Raw genomic sequence first — 25,638 nt, 5'->3', positions numbered from 1 at the left:
AGGCCATTTGGGAAGTCGTTTGCCTCTCTTGCCCCTTCTGATTAATCAGAACTTCTTTTTTAAATGTATTGAACGAAGACCAGTATCTCTTCTCAGTTCTGTTCCCTTGGCTGATTTGTCCTGTCTGCGATTTCCCCCCCCCCTGCAGATTTGCAGAAGAGCTGTTGTCAGTGGGACCAGGTTCTAATCGACATGATTCAAAGAAGCACTGCAAAATTTACTTCTCTTCCCCCCCTGGGGCTCCCCCACATGGACCCCCGACACCTCCACTGTTTGTGCTGCTCTTCCGCAGTGGACTCTGGAGCTTTTGAATAATTATGTTTACCCTGTGAAACACTGGGGATTGAGTGTGCCCCCCCTTTTTCCTTCCAGGGCACCATCTGCCCAGATCATGCACATCACACAGGACTGCTCAGCTGCTTGGGCCATTTTCTTGCTGGGGAAAAGGCTTTCTCCACCTCTTAATGGTTGCTTCTTTGTGGAGGAAGAGCCCTTACTTTTCAGCCATGCAGGGACTTCAGGTCTTTCCCCCTGAAGCCCTCTCTCCTGCCAGCATTTTCCTGTTCCGAGCCAGATTTCCACTCTGAGACTTTGCACAGCTGAAGGAAGAAGACTGGAAAAAGAACCTGCTCTTTAGCTTGCCCCCTGCACTGCCAATCACAGCCTGGTTGTTGTTGTTTTTTAAATCTGCTGTCTGATGTTGAACTATTATTAAAAAAAAACACCACCACATTCCCTTCCAATAAACGTCTCTGCTCTCTTCTGTCTGTGGCCTCAAAGGTGAGATTCGGAGAGTTGTTTGGAAGGGCTTGTATAAAAGGGGGATGGCATAACATGGCCAGTTTTATGTCTGCCTTCCGTTCATGCAGCTGTTATCAGTGGCCTCCGCATGTGTCATTTCTCCTCTCTCCAGGAGGGGCTGGCAGAAACTTTGACAGGATGCATTAGACCTAACAGATCCTCCTCTTCCTTCCTCCTCCCCCCCCTCCACCTTTGAGGAACTGGGCCTCCCAGGGCTGCTATGCTCCTCTTGATAAAGGTTTTGGGGGAGGGCAGCTCTGGTGCCTTTCACCTGCTCCCCTTGATTGCTGTCAAAGCCGGAGCATTTCCATAACAAAAAGGGAGGCTACTTCCCTCCCAGCCACCATTGTTTCCCATCTGAGCTCCCATCCCAAAAGGCGCCTGGTGCTGGGAAGAGGGGGTTGGGGGGTAGGTCTGACAAAAGGCCCTTCTGGTGACTGGGGGACATGTTTACTGTATGGGTTCAGCCTCCCCTGGGCAAAGAAGTGGGGAAGCATGTGCTGTTGGTTATCGATGGGGGAGGGGCACACCACCTCATCCCTCCTCCAATCTTTCCAGAGGGGGGAAGGAGGTGTTTCTCCCACACCCATGGGGTGACGTAGGCGTTTTTCGCTGGCGAAACAAGACTTTAAATGGAAGCATCTGTTCTCCAACCAGATCTCAATTGGTATGTGTGTATGTGCACCCCTCAGTTCCCTTCCTTTGAATCATATCCTCCGATTGGTGAAGGGTGGATGGGCAAGACTCTTGTACCCCACCTCCCACAAGCACCATTCATTTCCCCCCCCCCTTTCCGGCCGAAACACACTTCAAGTAGAGTAAGCTTGACTCTCATGCACAGGGCAAAACTTGAGTTATCACCTCTTCTACCAACCCCATTCATTTGTTTCCATGCTTGGTTGTCATAGCGTGACAAATGGACCTTTTTGATTTATGCTAATAAAAAATGTCCCTTCCTAAGGGGCCTTTTCATTGTTGCTGAAAGAGTGACTTAAATGTGCAGTGAGTATCTGTTAGTGGGGACAGACCATCCGCTGCTACATCTCTCAGGTGTCAGTGTTCAGCTTCCCTCGACATAAGTGAATTGTAATCACTATAGAAGAAAGTAAAAGACAGAGTTTGGGCAAACCGCTGGGAATTGAGATTAAAACAGGCTTCAGTTTCTGGACGAAGGATCCTTTGCTGTATGTTAACTGCTTCCTGTTTACTTTTTCTCATAGAACTCAAATGGGATTCACTGCAGGTAGAGCCCCACCAGCTGCAGAGCCCGTCTCATGTTGTTTCTTTTCAGTTGCATGACAGACCACAGGTACCACCTAGTTACTGCTGCCGACTCCCCCAGTACGTATGAGTAGCCCAGAGTAAGTGGAGCATCTGCTTCAGTAAATGTACAAGCCTGTATCTTCTGTGTGTCTGCCCCAACAGTTAACAGCCATGAGAACATGCATAGCTTAGTCCTTTGATTGCATGAGCCAGCTAACATATACTTTCTCCTCCCTGGCTAACACAAAATTTACAAGCATTCTGGGACTTTCCCCGTCATGTTATGCAAACCAGCCTTCAATCCAAAACAGGCTTTTTGTGCTATGTTCATATTACATGTGTAAAAGGTAAGGTAAAGGACCCCTGGACGGTTAAGCCTAGTCAGATGTAACTATGGGGTGTGGCGCATGGATATTAACACTGGGCTATGTCCCAGTACATCAAAATACTTCTGATTTTTTGGGGTGTTGGTTAATCTGCTTCTCAGCCCTTTTTCTCGCCTGAAAAAGTTGCTTTGCTTCTGAAGCAACTGTGGGCATTTGCTCTGATGTAGATAGGTAAATTAAACACACTGCCAAAATATTTGTTGGCAAGAGGAAAGAGATGTTTCCTTGCAAAGGGCATGGGACTTTTTTCCTATTCCGAACAACACGCAACAGTTCCTATGGATAATGTGTGCTTGTTGGTGCCTTCCGGGTAGAAGGGAGGACAACTTTTATCATCCCCTGTCCTGCCTTGCTAGAATTATCACGTAGACAAACAGACGGACACGTCATAAGATTCTGAACTTTTTATTTTCTGGCATGAAAAGTACAAATAATTAAACAATTCCATGTAAAAGATTCATACAGCCGCCGTGCCTGAAATCCCAGTAATAAATATTCTAAACTAAATGCAAAGTGTCATTTTTTTCTTTTTTTTAACAGCAGTTTTTTAAACCCTTCCCACATCAACAGACTCTCTCATGATTTATTTTTTTAAATATTGTTTTTAAAAACTGTCCCAATACACATGTGAAGCTTAAAGAGGCTCTGGGGGCCAGGTTCTCCAGGCCTGTCATCTTTTCCCCTGAGCCCCACCATGCCCCAGGACTAAATACATTGGTGGGGAGGGTGGAGGGCATGTAAAAAGGTTATTAGGATCTCGCCATTACAACAGACAGACAATTCTTTAACCCTCTGCTCCCTTCAATGTTGCACCCTGACCCATCATTTGGAAGCAAATTTGCCTAGCAAACATAAGGAAATGCCACGAGCCCTGCTCACTCACTCGCTCGCTCGCTCGCTCTCTGGTGTCTGCCTTCGTCGGCATGCAGAATTCTCTCTTCCTCCCCACCCCTGCTCCAACCCCCATTTCAATCCACTTCGCTTTTTTTTTAGTAAACTCAAACTGGCACTTATTGCTACTTGAAAAAATATAGTCGAGAAGAGGCTAGATTGCTTGTGACCATTTTAGAAGCAACAGATCACAAAAGAGAATTTCGTTTTGCCACTAAATGCCCTCGTCGAGATGCAGGGGAGGGAGTCAGATGCAGGGGTGTGGTTGCGGGAGAAGAAATTAATCAGGATCTGAGCCGGGTAGCCAAAGGAAAAGTGTCTTGACCAAATTAGCTGGAACTGGAGGCAGAGCTCCCTAAAGTAGCTGTGCTTTCCAATTTGCAGCTTAACTCAGTGGCTCTTGTTTCAGAACAGTTCTTTAAGCACGCAAGTTATTTCAGTGGCTGCATAGTCTGCGAAGGGAGCCAGACTCTAGGCTGTGTTGTGGGTAGCTCTGAGCAAAAGAATTTTAGTGGGTTTCCATTTCCCACCCACCAAGAGAACTTTGTAAGGGAGGGGGGGAGAGTTTCCTCTACCTTTTCCACTCCCACTATCACGCACACATGTGCTTCTCCCTGCATATATTGAGTGGTATTGAGAAGAGAGGACTTGCTACAACTACAGGGCTGTGCTATTTTTGCTGCTTTTTGAGCTCCAAGGCATGGGTAGGCAAACTAAGGCCCGGGGGCTGGATGCGGTCCAATCACCTTCTAAATCCGGGCCGGGGAACGGTCCGGGAATCAGCTTGTTTTACACGAGTAGAATGCATCCTTTTATTTAAAATGCATCTCTGGGTTATTTGTGGGGCATAGGAATTCGTTCATTATCCCCCCCCCCAATAGCTGCCAAGTTTTCCCTTTTCTCGCGAGGAAGCCTATTCAGCATAAGGGAAAATCCCTTTAAAAAAGGGATAACTTGGCAGCTATGCCCCCCCCCTATATATATATATATGACTCTCCCGATCAGCACTTCCCAGACTCATGTACAGTTCGGAGCAGGGGTCCACTTTGGAATCCACAGTCCAGCAGATTTTGTGGCTAGCTAGTGTAAAGAGTTTGCAGCATGACCTCTTTTCTAAGATTATTAAAGGCTAATCCCAATGATAGAAGTTCTTCAGCTGCTGCAGTGGTTTCTTAAGGAGGCCACATGGCAGGGCACAAATCAAAGGAAGCAAGCCACTTGACAATGGAAGATATGGGGGTGGGTGGCTCCTAGCCTTCATCTAATCTGTGGTTTCCCAAACTTGGGTCTCCAGCTGTTGTTGGACTACAACTCCCATCACCTCTAGCTAGCAGGACCAGTGGTCAGGGATGATGGGAGTTGTAGTACAAAAAACATCAGGAGACCCAAGTTTCGGGAATCCCCCAAGATGAATTTTGAGGAACAGTCCTCTCAAGGCCTGTGTTGCTGTGCTGGAGAAAAGGCCACCCTGACCCCTCTTGGATTCGAAGCAGCTTCATTCAGTAGCCAAGAATGCAAGTTTTTTTTAGTTCAGTGGGCTTTTCGAAAAGAAAATGCTTCAAAAGAGTAGCATGAGCTCAATTTTTTTTTTACATTTGTTCCATCAGCACATAGATCTATAGCTCCCAGCAGTCCCAGTCTAAAACATCTGGAAAGCACCAGCTTTGAGAAAGCTGACCTAATGCCATCCTGCGTATTTAAATTTCAGAATTTATTTTCAAATGTGTTACTCGCATCTAAGCTTTCATATATATATATATATATATATATATATATATATATATATATATATATATATATACCTTTTAGATTTTGTATACTTTGCCTGATTTCAGTTTCCTTTATTGGTGTCTCTCAAAGTCCACTCCCTTTACCACTACTAACCCGAGCCTCTCCTCCCCTTTCTGCAATGTTGCCAGGGGTTTGGTGAATTGTATTTGAAATTCTTCCTGAGTTGGGAGATTCCCGCTTCCCAGCCATCCAGCAGGTTATTTGTCGTGACTAGAGATCTCCCCTTGTGCTTAAAGATCTCGATGAATCAGAGCCAGAGTGGGTAAAAAACATCCTTTATGCCAGCCCGTCTCAGTTGCCTGTGGTGCCTGCTCAAATATTTAAAATAAAAGAAGCAAACTCTCACTGAAATAACTTTTTTTAACATGTGGGAGGGATGCTGAGTGGCAGCATGTAAAGGGCAGAGGGTACAAAACACAAGAATAAATAGAGAAAATGACAAGCTACATGTTTCCCCCTCCCGCCCTCCCCTTTACTTTCTATTAGGATGAAGACTCAAATGTATTTTTCCCAACAAGACAAAAGTAGATGATGTAACATCGAACCCCACAAACAAACTTGCCTATAAAGTTTTTTTGTTCTAAATGCCACATTTGTAGGTTGTTGGTTTTTTTAAAAGAAGAAAAAATTACCTCTGTGCACTTTGCCCTGTTGGAGAGCCTGTCATTTAAGCTTTTATTATTATTATTATTGTTGTTTCAATTTTTGTTTGCTATTTAATAAATAAATTAGGAATAATCACTTCTCAGCAAATTAAAAAATATTTCCCTTTTAACTTGCAACTCTGATGAGAACATAAATATACACAAATGTACTTTTACAAGGCAGTAATAAATATTTAAGTTAACAATAAGTTAAAAACTACAAGAAGCTAAAATTCGCAAAAAGATACAAGAGTTAATGGTGCCAGGTTTTTTTGTTCTTTTTTTTCTCATTTTATCGCAAACAGAAGCTGCCACAGACTCTTACAAAACACAAGTGAACACATTTATTGTCAAAAAATCAAGAAATCCTAAACTAATTTCTAAATCATTAAACAATTAAAACTCGAACTAATGCTAAAATGTTTTAATTATCATTAAGTTCGTCTTTTAAATGTTGTTCATTTTGTTTCCTTTTTTTTTTGCTTGAGAGCAAAAGAAAATTAAAAAGTCCCTTGCTCCACAAGTGCCAACGATGACTTCATTGTTTTCAGCAAACCAAAATAAATAAATAAATAAATTTTTTAAAAAGAAGGAACGGAAAATAGCCGATGTGCATTTTCAGGGTGTGATTTGTGAACACAGATCCAAAGAGATGCCTCGGGAAAAGGCGGTAGCAGGTGCGTCCCCTTTTAAAAGTTAAGGTTTTTTTAAAGAGAAACTTCCCTTCTCGTTCCCTTTGAAGTATGTGGAGGGGGGAAATAAAAAAAGCAACATGGACATGGATGTTAGTGTAGTACAACCCTTACAAACAGATTAATCCCACTTGAAGGCTCCATTCTGAAGGGAGACAACCATAAAATAATTTAAAAAAAAAAAAAGCAGCAGCCCTATAGAGCAAGATTCAGATGTTTTTAAAAAGTCTTCCTGACTCTTTTGGCTTTAATTTGAGAAACTGGACAGTGCCTCCACGGAAATGGCTAAAACTCCAAAGGTATTTGGCTTCTGTGGCTGCCGGATGAGTGAAAAACTTGAGTAGATTTCTCTCCACCATCACCCCCCCCCTACCCCAATTTCTTGCTTTTATACCAAATAAATAAAAAACAAGCTGGGCAGTGCTGTGGAGGAACTGTCCCAAGTGAATGTTTTGGCCTGTCCCCACTCAACAAACATGCACACTCGAAAGGGATGAAGGCTCCCTCTGGAGGGCCATGGAGCAAGAGGTGTCTTGGTCCAAAGGTGGAACACTCACCTGTGCCAAGAACCTCATCTCTGCCCCTCTACCCACTCCATGATAGCACCTCCTATATCGCAGGAAACTTACATACAGTAACAGAGATGACACCCTCAGGCGTGTTAATCCCGTTGTTTAAGAAAAACGTGGGGGGGAATTACAATGGGCAACGGTCAATGGGAAGAGTTTGGGTATTAAGAACTGTCAGGGAAACTTCCACCAAGCCTTCGAATCGAGCCCTACGTGACAAAGGTGTGAGATATTGGAGCAGCAAGTTCCTTCCCTTCAAGGGTTGCGTTTCGTACGGTGTTGTTTTAGCTTTCCGCAAACTAAGCATGGCCTCGGACACACAAGGTCTATTTGGTTGAAGATTGGTGGTGGGTGGGGTTATTTCGCCCTTAAATTTGCCAACATGTTTAGGACATTTAATCGGATAGAGATGGAATCGAGGAGGGCCGGGTGGGATAGGTGGCTGGGTACACAGTCCCTGCAGGGTTTGCTCAGGGCATAGCCCTAAGCATTGTTCCATCCTCCTATCATGGTTAACAGGCAGAGATGATGCTTATGATAGTAACAGAAGCGGAAGTTGCCTGAAAGGTCTACACTCCACAGTGGGGTGATTCCTAGTTTTACGCTGCCTTCTGTTTTGAGCAAGAGAGCACACTTGTCCTTTTTCTTAAGCATGTGCAGAGGCACTCTGGCTACGTCAAACAAGCACTTGCTGCCTGCAGTTTTTGCAGATGACCCAAGAACATTATTGGGAGCTGCGGGTGCCTTGACCGAAGGAGGTGTCTCTGTTTAGCCTCAAAGGGCAATTTAACTGGAACTTGCTGTTGTCTTTCACCAAACTGGCATCCAAATCTCTGCTGGGGAACCTAGTTAAGTACCTTTTCCTTCCAAACATGGACAAGGGGTTTCCCCCCATCCCTCCCCCCCCCCATGATGGATCAGATACCACAAGACGTCGGGTGGAGGGGAAACATGCCATCAGCTCAGAATCAGAGCGGGGTTGTCGTGCTGAAAGCTAGATGTCCAGCAGACAAGAAGCGTCTTTGGCAAGGATCCAGAAAGGTGGGCTGTGAGGCGCTCACCGTCCTGCAAGATGAGCACAAAGCAATCATACTGGCCCATGCCGTGACCACTGGCCCATGCTGCCCCGGGCTGCAGAAGAGACCAAGAACCCAAGCAGGAGTGTGCATCTCAAAAGACTGGAAGGTTTATTGCTGCCAAGAGGAAAAGAGAAGCCCCCTGAGAGAAATCTTAAAGCATGGGAATTGCAAGGCCTTCCTACGGGTCAGATTGCGCCACAAGTGCCTCGCAGCATTGGGGGGGGGGGAGAGCTCCGATCCCTTCCCCTACAGCCCAGCGCACCAGAGAGCTTCTGCTGGAAAGTCAGAAGACACCCTCGGTTGCTGGAGTCCACTGTGGCAAAGTGCAGTGTTGCTTTACAGAGGTGATTGGCTTTGTGGGGGACGTATTCTCTCTCGGGGGGGATGGATCAGCCACAGCAGAGCAGGCACTAAATCTAGCAGAATGGCTGAGGGTGAAAAGGTTGTGCCGTTTCAGAGCTGCCAAGGCATGTGGCTAATTCAGAGTGAGGGCAGGTGGGAAGCGGAACTGTCTTGAGTGAGCCGCGAGAAAGAATGAACACGGAGTTATCAAATGCCCAGATGGACACTTGACTGTTGGGTCTTGCCAGTGCAAGGAAAGCGGAGGAGGAACATAAAACTGTGCCCCTTATTAAAAAGGAAGGCGTGGCACAGCCATCCCTTGTGGCATCACCATTTTGCCCAACCCCCCCACCCCGTGGATAGCAACCACCAGGGATCATGTTGGACTCCTCCGCCCCACAAGCCGGGCCATGCAGTTCCCCTGGTCGAGTGTGACTCGCACTCAGCTGTTTTAGGGAGCCACATGGACAAAGCGGAGTAAAGGCATTGCCAAAACAGCCCCGAGATCTCCATTCAACAGTGAAGGGGGTCAAAGAGCTGACCTATTTGGTTGCATTCAGCTGCCTGGAAAGGGCAAGTGGCAAATGTTCTGCCTCACGTCCACTCAAATTGTAGGGGAAAGAGAAGAATTGGTGCCTCCCTAGCAAGTGCTTGCTGCTCCCTATCTAGTCCTTCCTCAGAAAATGCCAGGACCCAAGTCAGCCTGTCTCCACTTCTGTTGTACTCTTCTGAAGTATGAGGCCAGGTTGGTGGGGGGGGGCATTTGCAAATTCTCCAGCTGCATGACCTCCTTTGGACCAGTTTTCCCTACCCCCCCCCCCACCTACCCGACTTATCCTTTGTCTCTTAGCGAACCGGCTGGGTCCAAAATTAAAGGGTTCTCTTTATGTTAAGACTATTGGAGCTGTGGACTCGTTACAGTATATGGATGTGGAATACTACCAAAAGTCAGTGTCAAACAAGAAACACCCCTCAAAATGAGAGGGTCCCCGCTTTTCCTTCATGATCCTCCTGATTGCCCCTGCACTTAGCCCATCATTAGCACTACGCTGAATGGACTGCCTGGGAGCCTCCCAAATTGGATCAAGCTGCCTTGCCTTTGGGAAACTGAATGTTAAATCTACTTTCCGTAATTGATGTCCACTCTGCGGATCTAACTCTTCCTCTTCTTTCAAAGATGTTTTGCAGCATCATGCATAACAAGCCTTGGAGCGGCAGCAGTGGGCACTGACACCTGAGACAGTTCAGGCTTTGCATCCTCAGCAACGGCTAGAGGAGTTGCTTGCTACCGTGCTCCCATTGAGGACCAGGTTGTCTCTTTGCTAAGGGTACATATCAGGCATACATTGAGAGGTGGGTGAATAGAGCCCCTCTTTCCCCACCTAGCAGTAGCAGGATTTTCCTGCAGAACCAAACCTATCTGGCACAAATCAGCTCCCATACTCTAGCAGCACTAACTGTTTTGGGGTGCTTCTTTTTTTAAAATTTCACTCGATGGCTTTTCCGATGAAAAAGCCATAAGAAATCTTAGCGGGGAAACAACTCCGAAAATGGACGCGTGTAAAACTAATGCTGGTATTAAGCACACGGCCTAAACCATTGTTGTTTTTTAAAGAAATAAATGGTTTCCTAGGCTTTTTGTCCCTTTGGCAGGGGCTGGGTGGGTAGGAGAGAAGTCTGGTGGGGATGTTGCAAAAAGCCATAAGGTGACTGCGGCCCCTTCTGCCCTGTTCCCAGCCCCTAACAAGGCACACAAAGACAAGAAAAGCAATAAAATTAAATTTAAAAGGATGGGGAGGGGGGAAAAGAATTCTGAAAGCAATTTGCTTCTTCCTTTGCCCAGCTAAGGGAGGGACAGAACAATCCAAAACCCTTGGGATCTGAGGCACTAAGTGCTGCTTCTGCACAAGACTCTCAAAGACTTTCCAGGCAACTGGGGATGGGGGCAGGAAAAAGACGATAGGTCAAGAAAAGCAGATACCTTCCCGGCATGCTTCTGGTGTAGAGAAAGCACATGGGCCTTACTCACTGCTGTTTGGGGTGCTATGCAACTGGCAACAGCTGGCACCTGTTGGGACACCTTTTGCAAAAAAGCCACGCCTTTTCTCTCCTGCTCCCAGCACCTCTCTATACCAGGCATCCCCAAACTGCGGCCCTCCAGATGTTTTGGCCTACAACTCCCATGATCCCTAGCTACCAGGACCAGTGGTCGGGGAAGATGGGAATTGTAGTCCAAAACATCTGGAGGGCCGAAGTTTGGGGATGCCTGCTCTATACTTTCCTTTCGCGCTTTTAAAGCTTTTAAAAATGCCTTCAGTCACTGAGAGCCGCCACGGCCGTGCTGGTGGGCTCAGTTGCTTTTCCTGGCATTTAAACCCTCCCTGCAACAAAGCCAGGCTCAACCCCAACTGCTGCACTACAAACCTGGGTGGAATTAGCAAAGGGAAGGAACCGTACTGGCTCAGAACTAATGGCTATCCCCCAACTCAATCCCATAGGAAAGCTGATGCCACCATCCCAGTTCATTTCTATGGAGACTCTTGGGTGGCTCCAAGCTACCTGTATATGTGAAATTTGATACAATACGGACATCCCCATCACTTGTCTGGAAAGGCCATTGGGAATGAATGACTGGTGTGTGTAGAGCAGTAGCACTTAGTGACTTGCTTTCTTTTTCTCCCTTTGAATTGTGTGTGTGTGTGTGTGTGTGTGTGTGTGTGTGTGTGTGTGAAGTTCAAGAATCCCAGTAAAAATTTCCAACAAGCTCTCTCTTCCTTTTTTATAAAAATAGATTTTTTTAAAATCTTTCTAAACGTTTGCTGTTGTTTTCATTTTGTTTCCCATCTCAGCCTTTTTAATGTATCATTCCCCACCCCACCCCTTTCGTTCAGTCATTAGATTGATCCAACATTGAAAAAAAGAGAAAGGGAAAACTTACCCACCAGCCCGTTCCCACTCCTGCACCTCCCCCTTTAATTAAAAACAACTTTCTAGCTTATCAGATAGTCAACTAACACAGTTTGGGGGTGGGGGTGGGGGTTGGCTCCCTCCTCTCTCTCTCTCAGATGGCCCCATGCTTGGTCTTAACAAATTCTTCGCCTAAAAATTTATAAAGAAAGAAGGAAAGAATGAAAGGCTTGATTTTTTTGGAGAGGAGGCAAAACAGCAGGTTTAAATTGTACCACCACCTGATTCAAGTCCATATTTCCGACCCGAAAAGAAACTTGACCCATTCTAGTCCACACAACCTGATTAATCGACTAGGAATCTTGGACACTGTGCCAAGGTCCCTGGCCTCTCTCGCTTGCTTATCTCCATGACCCACGCTCTTACTTTAATCCCAAATTATTCCAGGACGTAAGCAAATTATCAAACCTGATATGCAAACTTACAAAACAGAGCAGAAAAAAAAATACATATGGGGCCTTTGCTTTTTCCCCAGGGAATGAATGAGGCTTCTCTGGGGACAGGCAGGAAGGACCCCTGTTCAGGACATATGGGGTTGGGTTTATTTCCCAAATACAACATCATTCTAATTAAGGGCCAGGCAAGGTGGTAGGATTAACAAACAATATCGCTAACATTTTAGACCAAGGGATGAGATGAGAGCATTGTCCGCCCACCACATTTATCCTTTTTTTTTTTTTGCTTGCATCCAAGGAGGACAAAAGTGGTGAGCTGGATTGTTGTAACTCCCCCCCCCCCCCCAAGGCTAGCTCAGAAAAGCAGTCGTGACAATTCTTGGATTTCCTGATCCGCAATATTGGAGGTGGGGGGGGTCCCCGGGAGTGTTTCTATATCACACCTTACAGGAGAGAGAGTGGTTTTTCGTCCCCCCCGGGGCCAGGAAACCTGCCCATCCAAAGGAACAATATAAAGGGTCAGAATTCAAAGAGGGAAGAGGAAGGATGGGAGATTGGGGAAAGCTTCTGACTTGGGTAAAGTATGTTAGAAAAGCCTAGGACAAGGGACCGGGGGACGGGGTGGGGGGGGCGCAGTAGGGTCACAAAAACAGAGAGGTGTTCTATTCTGAGTGGATGTCTCCCCTGCAGGTTGCCAAGAGCAGGGATCGGTTTAAAAAAGGTGGCTGACATGTTGCCACGTCCGTGCTCCCCGCTGGGCTGTCGGGCACAGGGGAGGGAGAGCGGGAGAAGCCTCCTGCTTCCCAGAGAAGATCACGGTGTCTGGCGGTTTTTGTTTTGTTTTGTTTTAAATATTCTGCAACATTGAGTCAATGAACATTTCCGTTCTCGTGGCGAGTCGGGGAAGAGGGCTGTTTTCCAGCATCCTTGCCGCTCCCCCCCCACACACCCCCAAGCCCCTCCCGCCATCTCTCTCTCGCCCCGCTCGCTCGCTCATGCCTTGTGTTGCTTACTGGTCTTGAAGGAAACCTGGAGGATTCGGTCGCCCAGTCGGTAGCCGTTGAGGCTGGCGATGGCCATGGCTGCTTCGTCGTAGTTGGTCATGGTGACAAAGCCAAAGCCCTTGCACTTGTTGGTGGTGAAGTCGCGGATCACCTTGACGTTGGTCACTGCTCCGAAAGGCCCAAAGAGCTGCCACAGGACACTCTCATCGGCCTCTGGGGAGAGGTTGTACACAAAGATGCACCAGCCGGCACTGGAGGCCCCTGTCAGGTTGACTCCCGCCAGGCTGGTCATGCTGTCGATCGTGATGGGAGAGAACCTGGAGATCAAGGAGAGAGGACTACTTTGGGTGTAAGGCTGGCATTCTACCAGCATGAGCTCACTGCAATATGGACAGGTGAAGAACAGTGCCGCCTACTTCTCCGTTCACTCCTACAAGCCTTGGCTCCAAGGGGCAGGAGAGAAAGGGCACAGCCAGTTCCTACTCAAAGCCCCGGATCCTTCAGGTTGAATTTGATGTACAGTCGTATCTTGGTTGTCGAACTTGGATCTGTTCTGGGAGTCGTGAAACAGCTCAAAAACCAAGGCATGGCTTCCAATTGGCTGCAGGAGCTCCCTGCACTCAATTGGAAGCTGCGGAAGCCGCGTCGGACGTTCGGCTTCCGAAAAACATTCGCAAACCGGAACACTCACTTCCGGGTTTGCGGCGTTCGGGAGCCAAAACGTCCGAGTACCAAGGCGTTCGACAACCAAGGTACCTCTGTACAAGCCTACCTTTGTAATTTCCCCCCTAGATTTTGGTGAGGTGACATTTTAATTCACACTCCTTCAAGGGTATTTCTGCCTGTGCTAGATGTTTGCCCAGTTTGAATCAGCCTGCCAGTGTTCCACGAGCCTCCCTGTTTGACCTTAAGGTTTCTTGGCTCTAACAAGAAAGTAACTTCAAGGGTAAAACAGAAGGGCTCCTAACGAAGGAGGTTGTGACTTTTCCTGTGCATGAATGAGTTCATCGTGCAAGTCCTGAAATTGGAATCCCATGCAGAATCTGGCACAATGGGAATCTCAGTTTCCATTTAAAGAAAAACAAACAAAGGAAAACCCCGCACCAAGTTATAAACTTCATGGCAGCAAATAACATCTTAGAAATGATTCTAATGAAACAGAGGAATTCAACGCCGTGCTCTTCCGATTGTTCCGTCAGCTCAAGCATTTCAGCTTGCCAGACGAAATGACCCCACCTCTCCTCCCCTGAGCACTGTTATGGGGGTTCTCCCAAGCCCCCCAAAGCCAATTTTGGCACAGGGAAGGGAGAGAGAAGGAGGGAAAAGCCCATTGCACAAGGGATTCCAGTGATGGGACCCATTAGGTGAATCCTGCCCAGGATGAGGGGCAGAACTTGCTGTGAGATGGGTGAGGAACAGGTATAGTACAAACTTCCCTATGTCATCCCCCCCCCCCCGGCCACCTATTATTTTCTGACACGTTGCTGGTCTCCACCTGTGCTCCAGTTATTTCCTTCCCTTTCCTTGTCCACCCCAGTTTTGGGGGAGAAGAAGGAAGAAAGAAAACTGAAATGTTTGGATAACCTGGATCTGTGGGTTGATAAAGGTAAAGGACCCCTGGACAGTTAAGTCCAGTCAAAGGCAACTATGGGGTTGTGGCGCTCATCTCACTTTCAGGCTGAGGGAGCCGGCGTTTGTCTACAGACAGCTTTCCAGGTCATGTGGCCAGCATGACTAAATTGCTTCTGCTGCAATGGGACATCGTGACGGAAACCAGAGCGCATGGAAACGCCGTTTACCTTCCCGCTGCAGCAGTGCCTATTTACTTGCGACTGGGATGCTTTCGAACTGCTAGGTTGGCAAGAGCTGGGACAGAGCAACGGGAGCTCACCCCGTCGTGGGGATTCGAACCGCCAACCTTCTGATCGGCAAGCCCAAGAGGCTCTGTGGTTTAGACCACAGCGCCACCCGTGTCCCTCTGGGTTGTTTCACACCACAACTCTATATGGATGTGTAATTTTTGTTGTTGATCCAGAACACACTGTTATTCGTGGCTGAACGGCTCACCAACGCTACCTGCCTGCTGCAACTAAGCTTTCCAAATACAGGTGGAAGTGAATGTCTTGGAGGTGGTTCTGGGCAGAGAATATCTTCAACCTCCAGCCCGCTGCAGTAGAGCAGTCGTGCAAGTGTCTGCTAATTTACTTGACTTCAGCGGCAATCATTCTATGCTCATTTACTTGGGAGGAAGCCCCGTTGACTTCAGAATAAACACATGCACACGACTGTCCTATTGCATAGAAAATTCTCTGTTTGTGAACAACAACGCTCCCCTCTCATCTTGTTGGGAACAGGAGGAGTGAAGGAAGGTAGTTCTGCAGAAGAGTCAAGCTTCTCCTCCTTGCTGAATCTGAGGAAACGGCTGGGCATTGCCAGGAATCTCCAGGGCAGACTGGACCACGCATGAAGGATGCTGGCATAGCAACCAGTTAAAACGACACAGGCTCAATTTGGGGCCTAGGAATGTTGGCCTGAGAAGCTAAGGAGGAATGGGGAACTACAGAGAGCTCCATTTAAGCTCCTCTGAACTTTCTAAGGAAGATTGGGACGTGAAATATTAACAGTAATTGTTGTAACAAGTTTGACTGCCTTCTAGCTCTCAGAGGGTTGCCCATATATATGTCTTTGGTAAAAAAAAAAAGTTTGTCTGCCCAGTGGTTTTCCGCCTTCCCAATTCACCTTTGGAGCAACCGTCTACTTTCTGTCCTTCAAGCAACGCAACTAAATGAAACCAAGAAGCACCCAACACAGTGACAACAGATAAACACAAGACCAAAAAAAAAATTATATAAGGAACAGCCAGTCATCTGAGCAAAACAGCAAACCTTTCTCTCGAACCAAACCCAAAACAGAACAAAAAGAGAGGCACGAAAGGTCTATAGTGTGTCCCCCGAGACACACAAACCCAAATTCTACAGGCCTAAGGCAGAAGATGGAGGGATTCTATTGTTTAAACTTTTATAGTACTTTTAAATTCCCATGCTCACTGAGGGAGGTGGGGGGGGGGGTAAGAAAAAAGAGGGGAAATGATTACAAATTAAAAAAATAGTATTTTGGGGTGGGGGTGGGGGTATTGAACCAAGCAACCACAAATAAAGTTGTCTACTTCTTTTTTCTTTTAAGATTAAGAAAAACAGTCAGATACCTTAGGAGACTCTACCAATATTATGTCTAATATTGACGCCCACCTTTGCTTTCTAAAAGGATGAGCGCGGCTGCACTGTTAAGGCCGAGGTGGGGTGGGGTGGGGTGGGGGGGCTTTCTCGCCTCTGGGGCTGTGTTGACAATCACCTTTTTAAAATCCAGCCTTGTGCTGTGGGCCAAGGTGGGGAGGGAGAGGGGGGGGGAAGTGGCGAGGAGCGTAGGCTTTTGGAAGGCTATTTACCTCTTGACGCCGTATGCCATGTTTAGCAAATTGTCGAGCCTGTGGGAGGAAGAGGAAGACGAGGAGAGGCCATTGTTAGTAGACGATCTCGTAACAAGAGGGTCCTGCGGTGCCATCTGGCTTGGCTATTAGTGCCGCAGCAAGGCAGCGCTTGCATCCTGAGACTAAGCACAGGTTGCTGTTTGTATATGTGCACTCGGAGGCCCTGGAGGAATTTAAATGTCTTAGGTTTGGAAATATAGGTGTGCGTATATATATATATATGCTGAACAGCAATGGGAAAGGATCTCCATCTATTTTGTTTGTTTATCATCTGTTTTTCACATACTGAGATGCATGGGTAATGGGCAGGCACTAATTAATTAAGGGCAACGGTGTCTGCATTTCAAAAATGATGATGATGATTATGGTAATAATCAATCATTTTTTTTAAAAGAAAGAGAGAGAGAGAGAACACCTAGAACAGAACATGGCAAACATATTTACAGTTACAACTTTGCCACCCCCTCTTGTTAGGACTTACTTTCCTCTGCAGAGCTGTGTCCAGATTTCATGCAGCAACTCTGAATTTTCTTCAATTCATTTGCTTAAGAATCTGCATGGTTACCATTGTGCCATGGAATCTCGGCAGCTTGCCTTGCTCTTTATTTTTTTAAAGGCAAGAGTTTAGTCTTAATAGTTGCTAGCAAAGATTTGAAAACCTGCAGGTTGCCTGAGCTTCCAGTGGTCAAAGCTACCAGCATTAGTACTTTCCCCTATTGGCCTTCCTGCCTCTATTGTCCTTTAAAATGGTCCCTCATCTCATCAGCTACACATATCTGGATTCCCAGAATCTCACCTTTTCAAAGAATGTGGTGTAGAAAGGCAAAATCTTGCTCAAACTCCCCCAAATGGTGCAATTGCATAGAATACAGTATACACATGTAAGCAGCACAATTTTTATAACTTAGGAATAGGACTCTGGAGTATTTTTCCTAGTGCAGATATCCAGGCCTTACTTATGAGGTCCATTTCTAATAAACTAGACCTTTTGCCTGTTTGCACATGTGGGAGAGAGCATTTAATGGGTGAAACATAACACCTCCCAGATCCATGGGTGTGTTTATTAGCATGTATGTTGTGGCTCCATCATAAGCGGATGTTTAATGAGCCAAGACACAGAAAATATCTAGGTCCGCATGTTCCATGAATATGTATGACTTTTGCATGTGTGTCATGTCGTACGCCATGCAGACTACATGCCTATGAACATCATCTGCGTATGGGTTCACTGGATATGTATGAGCAGGGAGTTCAAACACAAGTTATTCAAACCACAATTCAGTCCGTCATTACTTCACCAAACCGAACCAAAATCTATCCTGCCTGTCGGGACCTGAATTGGCTTTTGGACCAAAAGAAGAAGTGGGTTATAAGAAAAGCCTTCCAGCAGCACAAAATTCCTCGTCTAGTAGGCAGAGGGGCTATTTTAATTTTCATAGTGTATTATAATTGCTTTCTTTCTGATAAAAGTATGTTTTAGATACTATAGATAAAAGTTGACCTGGATTGTGGGGAAAGTAGCTGGGTTGATGATGCCACTTTTTGGGAAGGGCTTAGACACATGGCCTTCTGGAAACATTGTGTTCCTCACTTCTACGCAGTACAGTGGTACCTTGGTTCTCAAACGCCTTGGTACTCAAACAACCTGGAACCCAAACACTGCAAAGTGTTCCAGTTTGCGAACTTTTTTGGGAAGCCAAACATGCTCCGTTTTGAGTGTTACGCTTCCAATTTGAGTGCCAAAACTTCAGTTTTGAGTGCCACGCTTCCATTTTGGGTGCCACGCTTCAGTTTTGATTGTTACGCAGAGCTCTGTCTGTTTTTGGTATTTCTTTTGCATTTTTGTTTTTGAGGCTCTTTTCTGTGTGTTACTGTGTGGAACCCAGTTCAGCTACTGATGGATTGACTGTGTGACCGCAGTACATTGCTTTCATTTTATGGATCAAGGTCTCATTAGATAGTAAAATTCATGTTAAATTGCTGTTTTAGGGGTTGTTTTTAAAAGTCTGGAATGGATCAATCCATTTTACATTACAGTGGGTGCTCAGGTTGCAAACGTGATCCGTGCGGGAGGCACGTTCACAACCCGCAGCGGCGCATTTGCACACGCGTGGGTCCCGATTCGGCGCTTATGCGCATGCGCCGAAACCCAGAAGTAACCCATTCTGGTCCTTCTGGGTTTGGCGCGGTGCACAACCTGAAGTGTCTATAACCCAAGGTACGGCTGTATTTTCTATGGTAAAGTGTGCCTTGGTTTTGGAACGCTCTGGTTTTGGAGCGGACTTCTGGAATGGATTAAGTTTGAGAACCAAGGTACCACTGTAATTCCATTTGGTGGTTTCTCTCTACCTGAAGGGTTGGAACATACCTGCATTAGCTGATGGGGTTAAAAGGGAAATTCACCACAGGCATCTCTGAGAAAGGAGAAGGAATCACCAGGTTCTAAACCTGGATGTGGCAGCTTACATTAGAATCTGAACTAGTCTACTAGCAACCCAAGGCCATTTTGCTCTCCATGGGAGAAGGCAAATGGAACAATAAAAGAGCACTCAGTGGCTCCATAGAACGTGCCTGGAAGCCAAAAAACCACTCCTTTAAATTCTTCACAACTTCAACCAAAACAGGGTAGGGTTCTAGCCTTGCTTTGGGATACAAGAAACCCTTTGAGCTTTGAACAGCCCATTTACCCCAAGGAGTTCTCCCGGGGCCCTGCCACACTTTAGGCCCAAAAAATAGACAATATGTAAAACTTTCATATGACCCGTAGCGTGGCATAGCATGTGTGTGTTTGTGTGTGCATGGTTAACCCTGCCCTACTTCCACCATCCTGGAAAAAAATGAATTCCTCCCCACTGCAAAGGTGCTATTTGCTCCAGGCCAGGAAGAGAAGTTGCCATTGATGCATGTGCAAAAAAGCAGGTGGGGGGTGGGGGGGTGGGATGGTTTTTGTTGGGGCGAGGCACATTCAGTGCAATACACAGGTGTACCCTCTGGTCCAAGTCGGTTCTTCTCAGACCCAGCCCAAAATCCTTTGAGCTTCCATCCCAGCTAGAAGTGGACGCAGAGTATGGCCAAGGTGGTTGGGTGGAGGAAATAAATATGAAGAACTCCTTCCACCTCAAGGACATGGGATGTTGAGAGGCAACAGAAGGTAAAAAGGTAAAGGTAAAGGGACCCCTGACCATTAGGTCCAGTCGTGACCGACTCTGGGGTTGCGCGCTCATCTCTCATTATTGGCCGAGGGAGCCGGCCTATAGCTTCCAGGTCATGTGGCCAGCATGACAAAGCCGCTTCTGGCAAACCAGAGCAGCACATGGAAACGCCGTTTACCTTCCCGCTGTAGTGGTTCCTATTTATCTACTTGCATTCTGACATGCTTCCGAACTGCTAGGTTGGCAGGAGCTGGGACCGAGCAACGGGAGCTCACCCCGTCACAGGGATTCGAACCGCCAACCTTCTGATCAGCAAGCCCTAGGCTCAGTGGTTTAACCACAGCGCCACCTGTCCTTCCACCTCAAGGACATGGGATGTCGAGAGGCAACAGAAGGTAGGATGGTGCAAGATACTGTTCGAAATACTCAGTTTCCTGTTCTCCAACACCAAAGTGGCAACTAACCTCTATATATAGATTTTAAAACCCAGTGTTTTTAGGCTCCGGTTACAATATTGATCGATCTAAACCTATGGCCTTTTTGGTTTTGAAGCAACCCTACAGAGTGACAGAGGGGCGCATGAGTGCAACAGAAATGTCTTCTGGTCAGATGATAAGAGAGCAACAGGAGATTATCCACCGGTTCAGCCTCATGGAGACGGGCAACAGAATAGTTCAGGAAGTCCACCTCCCAATCACAGCACTTTCCTTCTCCAAGAAACAAAGGAAACACCTATAACAGTCCTCTGGGGAAGCAAGGCTAGGAGAATCTCTCTTCCCTGCTGGCACTCAAAATGTTTTTAAGTCCAAAAGGCACAGCTGCTCACTTGCTCTACCACAAGCTTCCTCCACAAACCCCGATATGCTTCTAGTATCCAAACCACCTTTCCTACTGGGTCGAATATGCACAGCCTATGCCCAAATCCATCCTGATTAGCACCACTGCCTAATACAAGCCTCAATGCATTTCTCCTTGCCCCTGCTCTTTGCCCACCTGTGCCAGTTGGCCACCTCATTCTACAGCCCCTTCCTGCAGCAAGTGCTCTAATCTTGCTATTTAGCATGAGATGCACAAGACGACAACTCCTGCTTAGTGAGCAACATGAAGAGCTCAAGACCCAGGTTAAGTTCCACATTAGCTATGAACCAAATGTGTTATCAAAGCCTGGACATTTCCAGTGTTCAAAACTCCCATTGTTCTAGGAGCGTTTTGCGGTGGGATTTCATTAGCGCAAGCAGTTTCCAAGCTCTGGGCACCGTACTGCACCTAAGATTTCAGATTAAAAACGCAGTGTGGACAGAAAGGAGGACCTTTTTCTGCCTCCCCACTTTCAGCTACTCTCTGAAGCCCGGAGAAGAGACCCTCTTAAGAATATTAGGGGGGCAGGGGAAGGACTAGACCAGGCATCCCCAAACTGCGGCCCTCCAGATGTTTTGGCCTACAACTCCCATGATCCCTAGCTAGCAGGACCAGTGGTCGGGGAAGATGGGAATTGTAGTCCAAAACATCTGGAGGGCCGAAGTTTGGGGATGCCTGGACTAGACCATATGCAAAGTGAACATAATATTTTAGCTGCAGTTCATTTTCAGCTTTGCACTCTCGTTATAAAAAGGGGCTCCTAGACATTCCGTTGATGCGCCCATAACCTTCCTGACAGTAAGAGCTGTTCAGCAGTGGAATTTGCTACCAAGGAGTGTGGTGGAGTCTCCTCCTTTGGAGGTCTTTAAGCAGAGGCTTGACAGGCATATGTCAAGAATGCTTTGATGGTGTTTCCTGCTTGGCAGGGGGTTGGACTGGATGGCCCTTGTGGTCTCTTCCAACTCTATGATTCTATGATTCTAACCTAGGTTTAAGGTGCCATTGAGCTCCTAGCTTTCACATCTCAGTTTCTAACCCTGGCCATTTCTCCCTCTCAGCTCTCCAGCTGTTAGGTGGGACTACCAGCCATCCTAGAGAGTTAGGAAGATGAACAACTTCGGAGATTTGGGGACAGTATGAAGCTGAGTAAATATGTGATGAGTAGGTACCACATAATGAGCATTATTTTTCCTGCTTGGGCATGAAGATAAATCTGTGTTCATCGATGGATGCTGCCACACATGAAAGAAGTCACATCGAAAGCAGACATATGCACCATCTTCACACCCAGCAGGTGTACACAGGATGTTTTTTGATGCCATGTGGGGAAAATACAACGTGTGAAGCAGCAGGTAACAAAAAAAAATCCATGAAAAACGGAGAAAACATACATGTGATACTGATCGGGAGTTCAGGTGCAACCAGGCATTCGACACCAAATGATGGGGAGTGGGGGTTTAACAGCCTCATGGCTTTGCAGTGGAACCTTGGTTTATGAACACCTCGGTTTACGAATTTTCGGTTTACGAACGCCGCGGACCCATCTGGAACGGATTAATTCACTTTCCATTACTTTCAATGGGAAAGTTCGCTTCAGTTTATGCACGCTTCAGTTTATGAACAGACTTCCGGAACCAATTACACCCATGCTTTGGGTTAAGTACGCTTCAGGTTGAGTACTCCGTGGACCCGTCTGGAACGGATTAATCCACTTTCGATTACTTTCAATGGGAAAGTTCGCTTCAGTTTATGAACAGACTTCCGCAACCAATTGTGTTCATAAACCGAGGTACCACTGTATTTCAGTTTGCCTAAGACTTTTCAAATCCAAACGGGCTAAGGGGCTGCTGTGGGATTGCTGCAGACCTTCAGGTGACCCTCATAATCTGCCCCTCCCCATCTTACCTACAAATTGAAGAAAAAAGAAAATGGGGTATATGAGAATTCATGGATCACGATTCCCAAAACAACGTACAAAAAGAACTTCCTGTTTCATACAGGATCTGTCCCACACAAAAGGAATCTGTACGCTCATCTGTCCCGACCCTGCCCCCTGCGGAACACAATGCAACTGGCAAATGGCACACATTGGTACTTAGGAAAATAGCACTACCTCTGCTTACACCGGATGGAAATGTGGCTGCCCTCTAGATCCAGCAGAACCTCCAGCTATATAGACAACCGTCCCTTTACTGAATACTGAGATGCGGCTATTTCTGGGGTGGAGCGGCAGGGTCAGCTGCTGCTATAACTGCTAGGGGGAAATGCAGCTAGGCACAAAGAGGCCCACTCACATTGGACGTGCCTGGCCACACCACCACTAATCCTAGCAGTTTTCAGGTGAGCATTACTGGAGCACACAGACTGCTTCTAACCATCTGGTACACCAGACGCCCTGTCATCTTTTCCAATTCAGCACAGCAACCATCTGAAAGATACTCATAACTTGGTCCCTTCCTGCCTCAAAGAGCTCAGCATGAGGTAGCCACTGAATGGTACTGTTCCTGTCTGTCTCGTTATTAAGACCCAAATGTGAGGCATGGGCTCAAGAGAAGGAGGGAGTCCAGGAGCCCCCCAAGGTGCACTGATCCACGGTATATTAAGGAAGTGCACAGAGCAGTACCAGAACAAGGCTCAAGCCCAATGGGTCAGCTTTACAGAAGGCAATCTCTTAAGGAACAGCCAGTGAGATTGTGCTAAAGGGACACTGGAAGGAGGCAGGGGATTCGACCGCACATCTTCGCCTTGTGTTTACTTAGGGACTAGCAGCACCCATGGACACTCAGATCTAACATACAGGCAAATGATGAGGCTGGGTATCTGAGTCCTAGGTTTCCCCCAAGCATAGGGTGGCAGCTGCCAGGGACCTGGCGAGGAGAACAAGCTGAACTCTCAGCCCTCCGGCAGAGGAGAGGGGAAGGTGTCTCACCTGAATCGCTGAGTCTGGTGGTGCAAAGGTCCCGTGTACCGCCGAGCTGTGGTCTGGTACAGATGCGTGAGCAAAGCTTGTCCTGTCTTCTGGCTGGGGTTGTTGGCAAACTTGACTGTGATGGGTTCGCTGGCTCCCAGGGGCTTCTGCCCGTTCAGCCCCTTGATGGCCTCCTCAGCTTCTATCCTCTTGTCGAAGCGGATGAAGCCGACTCCTCTAGAGACACCTGGAAGAGCAGGAGTCAGAATGGCACGGGGGTTGTATGAATGCTGGCGGGGGCATCTGCTGAGTTGAGAATGCAGGGCTACAATAGGGTACAGTCAAACCTCAGTTGTCAAACGTAATCCATTCTGGAAGCCCGTTCGGCTTCCGAAATATTTGACAACCGAGGCGCGGCTTCCGATTGGTTGCAAAAGCTTCCTGCACTCAAGCGGAAGCAGTGTCGGACATTCAGCTTCCGAAAAACATTCGGAAACCGGAGCATTTACTTCCGGGTGTTCAGTGTTCGGGAGCCAAAATGTTCCAAAACGGAGCCGTTCAGGAACCGAGCTTTGACTGTATCTCTTATCTGAAGACAGACACTTATTGAAATGTGGTTTTTTTTTTGCACCTTGTATTCTTTTTAGACATCTGTTTAATTTTCCTTTTTTGTACCCCTGAATGTTTGAAACACATATAATATATAAAAGACTGGATAGCCACCATTGGATAAATCAGACAACTTTAGCTTTAGCTTTAAAGATCTGGGCTAAGTACCCCAAAACAATCTTGGTAGTTTTGAGAGTATCATCCCTCAACAAATATTGGATTACAGACTCTTTGCAAGTCAATATTTTGAGCTGTAATGGAACCTTGGTTCTCAAACGGCTTAGTTGACAAACAAATCGGCTCCTGGATGCCAAAAACCCGGAATAAGTGTCCCGCTTTTCAAATGTTTTTCGGAAGCCGAACGTCCGGCGCGGCTTCCGCTTGAGTGCAGGAAGCTCCTGCAGCCAATCGGAAGCCACACCTTGGTTTTCGAAGGGTTTTGGGAGTCAAACGGACTTCCAGAGTGGATTAAGTCTGAGAACCAAGGTTCCACTGTAGAGGCAGGAGTGTTTCTGGGTATGCAGATGCAGAATGCATATGAAATCAGGGTGAAACTCCACTGATCCTCAACGTGAGAATCAACCTTTGTTTGCCTGTGTGGACAAGGCCTGAGCCCATGTACAGGTAGTGCGATAGAAAGGATATGCAAATCAGAACATGAGCCCATGCAAAGGCACATGATGTGCTACACTGATAGCATTATAGGCACATGCCTAATTAGGCACAACCCTTCCTGCTCTGATTGAAGGACCCCTAGGACTATGATAAATCCTCTCCTCCCTCTGCTCGAGTCCCTTTGGCAATCTTTTTCCACCAGTGGCGCTGGTGGCAGGGTACTTATGCGCCTCTTGTTACCTGTGACCTGATCAACAAGGATGCGGGAGGTGATGATGCGCCCATACTGCGAGAACAGCTGCTCCATCTCTTTCTGGCTCATCGTCTTGGGGAGGCCGCTCACGTAGAGATTGGCATCACGGATGGAGGCTGAGCTAGGCCGGGCGTAGGACACCTGGTGGAAGAGAGGGCAGAATTGCAAACACTCTCGAGAAAGAGCTTTCTGTTTCAACCTCCCACTTCAACCCCAACAGCTCCAACTTTCTTGTGGGAGTAGGATACCTACTTTATTCCTCCCCTGCCTACTTTCGCATCCATCTCCCATCCTCTTCCTCTGTTAGCTGGGCCAAGATTCCAGCTGTAAGCAATCTGAGATAGGAACCTCTCTTTCCACAGTGCCATGCATATTAATTGTGTGGTAACAATAATAATTAACAGCACTAACAATATTGCCACCCAGACTCTGCCTTTACACCCCTTCATAGACTCTGGCCTCCTTCCATCTTTTGCACTGATTCGTTGAGGTCAGGGTTTCCCAAACTTGGGTCTCCAGTTGTTTGCGAACTACAGTTCCCATCATCCCTGACCACTGGTCCTGCTAGCTAGGGATAATGGGGACTGTAGTCCAAAAACAGCTGGAGACCCACGTTTGGGAAACCCTGATTAGTTGTACGGCTTAGACTCATTGACATCCTTTCATGCAACTTTTCTAGGCACGTCCAAGTTTTAAAGCTCTGCGTCTGAGCAGTTTGTTTGTCCCAGCGCTTTCCCTGGGAACAGCAATGTCTTACTGCAAACGTCAATCTGCAAAAGAACCTGTTTGCCGTTTGCCCGGATTCAGTGGTAAAATGTGAGGTCTCCCGGGGAAAGCGCCTGGAACAACAACAAAAAGGATGTCTGGATGACCCCTTATTTTGTGCTGAAGGCCCTGAGTGGGTGGATATCAGGCTTCAGGGACTCGGCTTC

At 47.0% G+C, this 25,638-nt stretch overlaps 2 protein-coding genes across 6 annotated transcripts in view; one reads left to right on the top strand and one right to left on the bottom strand.

The window, feature by feature from the left end:
• The window catches only part of PRKCSH (PRKCSH beta subunit of glucosidase II), a 31,552-nt gene extending 30,805 nt beyond the window's left edge, over positions 1 to 747 (top strand). For 2 of the 4 annotated variants that reach the window (XM_088658686.1, XM_035140835.3), the window contains exon 18: positions 373 to 747. The gene's annotated coding sequence lies outside the window, so the exon portion shown is untranslated. Of the gene's footprint in view, positions 1 to 148 lie in introns of all 4 variants that reach the window. The other 2 variants (XM_035140836.3, XM_035140834.3) reach the window with 1 other exon arrangement.
• Positions 748 to 11,146: 10,399 nt separating this feature from the next.
• Positions 11,147 to 25,638, bottom strand: part of ELAVL3 (ELAV like RNA binding protein 3) — a 77,447-nt gene continuing 62,955 nt past the window's right edge. Inside the window, exons 4-7 of one of the 2 annotated variants that reach the window (XM_088658688.1) lie at positions 24,694 to 24,847; positions 23,251 to 23,476; positions 16,270 to 16,308; positions 11,154 to 13,162 (exon numbers count right to left, since the gene is read on the bottom strand). In XM_088658688.1, coding sequence (XP_088514814.1) covers positions 12,814 to 13,162; positions 16,270 to 16,308; positions 23,251 to 23,476; positions 24,694 to 24,847 — 768 coding nt within the window. In that variant the 3' untranslated portion in view covers positions 11,154 to 12,813. Of the gene's footprint in view, positions 13,163 to 16,269; positions 16,309 to 23,250; positions 23,477 to 24,693; positions 24,848 to 25,638 lie in introns of both variants that reach the window. The other variant, XM_088658687.1, reaches the window with a different exon arrangement.

Source organism: Zootoca vivipara, chromosome 15 (assembly GCF_965207765.1).
Source record: "Zootoca vivipara chromosome 15, rZooViv2.hap1.1, whole genome shotgun sequence".
Taxonomy (NCBI): Eukaryota; Metazoa; Chordata; class Lepidosauria; order Squamata; family Lacertidae; genus Zootoca; species Zootoca vivipara.
The sequence above is the reverse complement of the archived record's forward strand: the minus strand, read 5'-3'. Positions and strand labels throughout refer to the sequence as shown.